This window comes from Henckelia pumila, chromosome 2 (assembly GCF_033568475.1).
Source record: "Henckelia pumila isolate YLH828 chromosome 2, ASM3356847v2, whole genome shotgun sequence".
Classification (NCBI taxonomy): Eukaryota; Viridiplantae; Streptophyta; class Magnoliopsida; order Lamiales; family Gesneriaceae; genus Henckelia; species Henckelia pumila.
The window spans coordinates 104,682,549-104,690,560 of NC_133121.1; the positions used below are offsets into that span (position 1 = coordinate 104,682,549).

The following is an 8,012-nucleotide window of genomic DNA, read 5'->3' on the forward strand; positions in this document are numbered from 1 at the left end:
ACAACTCAATATTCAACATTCAACATTCAATATTCAACATAATATTAATAATAATAATATTTTTCAACAATTACTTTAAGTTTTCTCTTTTTGGATATATATCTATATCTATATATATATATATATATATATATATATAAACAAAAAAGTATGTGGTTGGGTGTGTATTGTGTGAAGTGTGAACAATATTTGTAGACGGGTCGAATCATAATCCTCGATAACAAATATACTTGTTTTTGCTATTTTTGTTTAGTATCATTTTTTCCTTGGGTGTTTCTACGAAGATTAAGGTTGAGTGTTCAAAGATTGTTCAAAATAATAGAGATAAAAATAATATTTTCATATAAATGTACATAGTGTTGGAAAAAATAGGTGTGTGTAACCATTTATAATCAATAAAATATTTGTAATAAAATTATTTATCGATTATCAATTAAAAATAAATGAGAAATTAACAAAATATTCACAAATAATTATTCAAATTTTATTTAGCAAAAAAATTGAATAAAAAAAAGATTACATATCATATATATATATATATACAATTTTGCTATCCTGCCCACTCACCGTGCCCACCTAATGTGCCCACCATTAGGTGGCACTCAACTATTGGATGTGATGAATTGTGCGTCCAATAGTTGAGTGCCACCTCATGGTGGGCACATTAGGTGGGCACGGTGGGTGGGCAGGATAGCAAAACTCTATATATATATATATATAAAATATATTCAATGGAAAGGAAAATGGGACAAGTGGCACCCCAAATGAATAGCATCTTCGTTTGAATTGTGAGTGTTAATTCAAATTTGAATTTGGTCTTTCCAACTTTATATATATTCTTAAAAGGGTTGACCTTGAATGAGACATTATCTCACATGAGTCAGAGGTTTATTGGATCACGCGGGGATTCAATTATATGAAATGAGACGATTAAGTTGACATCTTTTGGTAAAAAATAATTGTCTCATTTGATGATGCATTTTTTATTTAACAATTTTCAATCTCTCTAATATATTTCATTTAGAATGAAAAATGTTATACACACATACAAACAAAAAAATACAATTATTTTCGTCCATATTGCTTCATATTTTTGTTCATTATTTTTTAGGGTTCAAAGAATCAAAATGCATCTTGAAGTTCACCAAGTTTTACAATTTGGAGTACTTCTATTACAAAATGAAAGTCGTTGTATCTTGTGAGACGATTTTCATATTCTATTAACATTGTGTGTGAGACAAATTTGTCTTAAGAGATACAGTCTAACTCTTAACATCGACTTTAACTTTATGTTCATGTCGTATTCCAGTGCATGTGGGGACATTTGTCGGGACACCAACTAAACAATTTTAGTATTGCACAAGATCCAGACCCAACACATTGATAAAATACTAAACACATCATAAATTTATCAAGGTTTGAATAATTTAGGAATCGCTAAGACTTAGTTTGAAAGTTAAGCGCCATATATACCGAGGGACGAGGCTTCGATTGGAAGCCACATATTTCAAAGTCCATTAAAATATTGTTTAAGATTTGGTATGTGATAGTTAAGAATAAATATTATTTCATGTTAACAATGTGTGTTTTACGAGTATCCAGATGTATTTCATTGCAACAACATCATTAATTAATAAAGTAAATTATTTTAAAATTTCAATCAATCATATTTGATAGTATGGATTTTGTGGAAACACTGCGCTTTACAAAATATGAATAATCGAGTAAGAATTCGAGGATAAACAATACATTTTTTATAACATGTATGTTATTTTTTACCGATCCAAATTCCTTCCACCAGTAATTCCATTTTAAAATTTTATCTTACCAAATGCTTGTTACAATATTTCTAATTCAAAACCCTATCAATTAGGAATGTAAATGTAAATTTCAACGTCAAAAAAAAAAAATAGGAATGTAAATAAGCAAAGTCGCTAGTAAGCTATTCGAAGTTCGATTCGATAAAAATTCAATTGAACCCGTTTAATGAGGTTCGTTAACATAAACGGACAAAGCTCAAGTTTTATGATATTCGATTCGTTAGCTCGTGAACATGTTCGTTGGTAGGTTCGTGAGTCGGCTTTTAAATGAAAAAATAATCGTTTTGATATTTAATTTATAGATTTCACTTTTACTCATGAAAAATATATAAAAATCTATTATTATAATAAAATAATAAATTTTAATAAGAATATTATATTTTTCTCTAAATATAAAATATAGTTATTATACATTTAATGAATATTTAAATTTATAGTTATAAAGTTTATTTAGATTCAATAAAAGCTCGAATAAGCTCGTGAACCACGAATATATTCGTTAAATAAACCTCGAGCTCGGCTCGATTATAAACAAACCAAATCCAAATTTTCAAGAGTTCAGCTCAGCTCGATTTGATTACATCCCTGCCGTCAGTATGTCACAAGGCTTGGGATGTTCTTTTTAAGGAGGCAAATACAAGGACAACTACGAACAAACATAATACACTCTATAATAATTTCTGATGAAAAGAACTATTTCAAATGGGTTGAGCTCGACTTGTTTTAGAGTATTGCCCCAAATATGAAATGAATATTGAGTCCATGATTTTTTTATATTAACTCCACATGATTGAACGATTGAATGCAACTTTATATCAATACCCTAAAACTGACATTTTATTAAATGATCGATCACATAGAACAAAAAGAGCAATTAAATAATCTTCAAACAACAATTAAAAACAAAACTTATCTATAATATTATAATCACAGCATCACTCCAATGAACATTCCCTTATAAAACCAATTGATTGGTAATATGTTGCAAATGCATCCAAAAACTTTATTTTGCAGTGATAAAATCCCTTGATTTCAACTATACAAAGGTATATGCTAAAGGATACACCATCTATCAATTTCTTCTAGTAAAAACATCGGCGTAATCAAGAAATTATACACATGTATAAAGACTAAATCATATTATATCTAAAGTCTAAAGAAACAGATCAAGAAAGCAAGCCTCAGAAGAAAAGGCAATGGCCTCACATAGCATTTCTGTGCTTAATGCTCTTGATAATGCACGTACACAATGGTACCATATGACCACTATTGTGATAGCCGGAATGGGATTTTTCACTGATGCATATGATCTGTTTTGCATCTCCACCGTCTCTAAACTCTTAGGTCGTCTATACTACTACGACCCCTCCACAGGGAAGCCAGGAAAGCTTCCCCATTCAGTCAATAACTTAGTTATTGGAGTCGCTCTTGTTGGTACGCTAATGGGGCAATTGGTATTTGGGTATTTGGGAGACAAACTAGGCCGGAAAAAAGTTTATGGCATCACTTTAGTTCTTATGTGCATTTGTGCCATCTGTTCTGGTTTATCATTTGGGCACAGTGCAAAAGCTGTGATCGGAACACTATGTTTCTTTAGGTTCTGGCTCGGATTTGGGATCGGTGGCGACTACCCTTTATCTGCTACTATCATGTCAGAATATGCTAACAAGAAAACTCGTGGGGCGTTCATAGCTGCAGTGTTTGCTATGCAAGGAGTTGGGATCGTTTTTGCTGGAGTTGTGTCGACGGTTGTTTCTAAAATCTTCCTCGACTATTATGAAGCTAAAAAATTTTCTGAAGCAAATCTATTCTCAACTGAACTAAAGGGGGATTATGCATGGCGAATTGTGCTAATGCTTGGTGCACTTCCGGCCCTCCTCACCTTCTACTGGAGGATGAAAATGCCTGAAACAGCACGTTACACGGCCATAATCGAAGGGAACGCAAAGCTAGCAGCTTCAGACATGGGCAGAGTTCTTAATTTTGAAATTGAAGCCGAACCTGAAAAGATAGCCCAATTCAATGCATCAAACGAGTACCCTTTGTTCTCACATGAATTCATAAGACGCCATGGGAAACATCTATTCGGCACGATGACCACATGGTTTCTACTAGACATAGCATTTTACAGCCAAAATCTCACACAAAAAGACATCTTTCCAACTGTCGGGCTTACCAGCAAACCCGAAGACGTGAGTGCCCTTAAAGAAATGTTCGAAACATCGCGTGCAATGTTTGTGATCGCCTTACTGGGGACTTTCCCGGGATACTGGTTCACCGTAGCTTTCATCGAAAAGATCGGACGTTTTTACATACAGTTGGTGGGCTTCTTCATGATGTCCATTTTCATGCTTACAATGGGTCTGGAGTATGACACGCTGAAGACGAAAGAACACAAATGGACCTTCGCTGCGCTTTATGGGCTCACCTTCTTCTTCGCGAACTTCGGCCCTAATAGCACCACCTTTGTCCTCCCGGCGGAGCTTTTCCCGACGAGGGTCAGGTCAGTTGATTCTCATTCAACCTTACATTAATTCCCTGTATTCAAATCCTTCCAGAGTTTAATTGTTTTCTTCTGCACCCGGCTAGGTCCACATGCCATGCATTTAGCGCCGCCTCAGGGAAGGCGGGGGCGATGATCGGTGCCTTTGGGATTCAATACTACACCCAAGATGGAGACGTGCCCAAAATCAAGAAAGCTATGATTCTGTTGGCCGCGACAAATTTATTGGGCTTTTTCTGCACTTTTCTTCTGACTGAGACAAAGGGAAGGTCTTTGGAGGAAATTTCCGGCGAAGACGGAGGTGGCGGGGAGGCTCAGACGACTGGAAAAAACCCGGTCAGTCAATCGGAAAACTGGGAAGATTCGAGGAATTATCTTTAACTCTTATATATGATCGACTTCCAGCAAGTCGAACGTTTGATATGAATATGTAAAATACATGCAATTAGTGATCCTTCGTCGAATAAACCTTTCGGGTAGTCTATGCATCCGGAATGTTTCTTCTATGTTTCAATATCATTAAATTAGTGGGACTTAGGTTGCGCTTAGATTAAAGTATTTCAAATCCGTTCATAATTTAATTATTTACACATTAATTAGATGAATTAAAATAAATTCTAAATCATTACTTTATTGGATGAACTTAAAATTCATCCCAACTAGCATGAATTACCATGTAAACATAAAAGATGTGGATTTGATGTTTGTGGTGTTACTTATCTAAACAACAAAAATGCATTTAAAATCCGTAGATTTGAAATACTCTCATCCAAGCGGAGCATTATATTTTTATGAAAATTGACACGTGTGTTGATGATTCAATGATTGACATTTGACCACATCATGGAGGGAGAAATACTTCAGATATAACATAGAATAATCCTATTTTTTTTTTTTACGACTAGAACTCGCAACAACCATGTTTTGTCATATGAATATATTTCATAGCAAATTCATCCATCTAAATTCAACTTTATACCATTTCTTTGCTATATATTCCTCGTTTGTTAAATTATGACAAAATTCTCTCTCTTCGATCTTAAAATACCGAAAATTGACACAAATGTCACCACTTGTTGATTGATTCACATAGGCATGACCAGCTTAATATAGATCTATTAACCACAATTAAAAAACGATCAAATAAAGAAACAAAAAATTTACAAATAAGAAAGAAAGTTAAAAAGAAAAAAAAATACAAAATACAAACATATGAAGACAAAAAAAGGAAAAAAAATCTCAAAAAACAATGATCAGTTATTTACTTGTTTTTTGACCTTAGATTCCTCAGAGGCGATCAATGCCGTGAACTCTTATACAGATTGTCTTGGACCTGGAAGCTCTGTGCTCTTACAAATTCAAAAACATCATACAAATCAAGCCATTATTGATTTTAAGTTTATGCGTCGCCAAGCCAACAAAGCTGCTCATCGATTAGCTATGTTTGCTGATTATTGTACAATCTATGTAATATATTTGGGTAGATGATTTTCCTTCTTTGCTAAAAAAACAGCGTGTAATAACATTCTCGAGTAATGATATATGTTGTTTTCATCCTTTAAAAAAAAAGATAATGGGAAGTGAGAAAATTAAATAGCTCCTAAAGTAGTGGTAAAAGTTGATCTTGATTCCGGTCAAAAAAAAAAAGTTGATCTTGATCGAACTTTTTTTTTGTGTTTTTTGACTTTTATTGTGTAAAAGAGTTGTATTATTTAGTTGACTATTTAAGATTCCTTTAATTAACTTTACATGCAGTATCCGCAGCCTTTTTGTCGTTGCCTCGAGGGTGAAATTTGGATTATTGGTTGGAGTAGTCATCGACTCATTCGATAACTTTTATCACAATTATATGTATGTAATTTCTATAATTTTATCATTAGTATCCATTTTATAATTTATACCTAAAAAAATAGTATCTCAAAGCGTGATCATATGACTCGTTTTCGTAAATACGATAGATATGAGATTCCCGAAACAAATCAAGGTACTTCGTAATTCTTTGAATTAACTTGATTAATATTTATTAAGTATGTTTTTTTATAAGACAGTCTCACTTATCTATATACCTGATATAAATCGACTAAGTTATTATTTAACAACACAACGAATTTATATTTGAACTTACAAGACGAATCCAAATGTAAAATGCAATTTACTTGCTAGGTTTGTAGATGATGCCCCACTATACCTTATTGTGGATTATCACACACGGAAACAAACCTATGGGCTGTGAGTTACAAAGTGAAGTAAAGATTATGAGTAATGCTATGTGTACATCGAGTCGTATACGTTGAGTTACACATGATGCTTAAAATTATATGATTATCCTTACACTTTATTTGGAATTTTTTTTTTAAAAATGCATGTAGGATAATCATGTAATTTTAAATCTCGTCTGTAATCACTACAAAAAAAAAAAATGCTTTTAATGACACTTAAAAATGTCACCATATACTACTTATCTTGACACTTTAGATATAGTGACATTAAGTTAAAATGTCGTCTATAGTGATGTCGTCTAAAGTTTTGAGACATTTTCTAGTGTCACTATTACATAAAAACAATTACACCACTAATGCCATTAATAATTGTTATAATGACAAAAAGAGTGTCACTATAAGATTTATGATGACATTTATAAATGTCATCTTTTCATATATATATATATATAGATACACTACAAGTTTTGTAATGACATTTATAAATGTCACCTTTTCCTATATATAGATACACTATAAGTTTTATAATGACATTTATAAATGTCACATTTTCCTATATATAAATACAATAAGATTTATAATGACATTTATACATGTCATCTTTTCAAATTTATAAATACATTAAAATTTTTTAGATCATTTATAAATATTATATTTTAATATTTTTCAAAATTTTTTATGACATTTAAATTGTCTCTAATGCTCTTTTAACTCTACCGTTTATAACCTCAACATTCTCACATTTTTCTTCACAATCTTCAAAACATATGATAATTTAACATAAAATAAAATTAATTAAAACTTAAAAAAAACAACATAAAATGAATCAAAATTAAATAAATGATTGAAATATATAATTTCAAAAATATTAATTTCATACATTTCAGTCGAGGAATAAATACATCCTTATAATACAAAAAACCAACTGAACTTGTGGAGCAACATCTTGAAACATCGTATTTTAGACAAATTTTGATCTTCATTACTTTTTACCTGCAAGTACAATTCATATAAGTTTAGAAATAAAATTAAAAAACAAATACAAAGAGTAAATAATGATGATTTCTAAAGATGAAACGAAAAAAATGCAGCTTTAACACACCTCTCTTAAATAGGTATGCCCACATGTGCATACATCGACTACTTTGAGAAGAGCTAGATGGTCCTTCGAAAAATTCGATACAACGAGAGAATGCGAATATCTTGAATCACGTGTGAATTTGCATAAACTACTTTCATTCCAGAGTTTAGCAATTCCACTAATTACACTTTCACTAATCCATAATCTATCATTTCCAAAAAAAAACAAAAAGAACTTACATATAGCTCGATGTGTATAAGTTGATTTCGAAGAAGGTTCCACAAAGGCGCATCAAAGAAAAAAGAAGAGAAAAATTGTTCAGATACCGAGAAACCTGCCACGATATAAGATTGATGGTTATCATCCCGTATCCTTGCAAACCACTCCAG

General features: G+C 31.9%; 1 protein-coding gene across 1 annotated transcript; it reads left to right on the plus strand.

Annotated features, from left to right (window-relative positions):
• Nucleotides 1–2,842: 2,842 nt before the first annotated feature.
• Nucleotides 2,843–4,736, plus strand: LOC140882182 (low affinity inorganic phosphate transporter 4-like). The gene is made up of 2 exons (XM_073288002.1): nucleotides 2,843–4,323; nucleotides 4,410–4,736. Exons 1-2 carry the CDS (start codon nucleotides 3,017–3,019, stop codon nucleotides 4,702–4,704), a joined length of 1,602 nt encoding a protein of 533 aa, XP_073144103.1. The 5' UTR covers nucleotides 2,843–3,016; the 3' UTR covers nucleotides 4,705–4,736.
• Nucleotides 4,737–8,012: the final 3,276 nt, after the last annotated feature.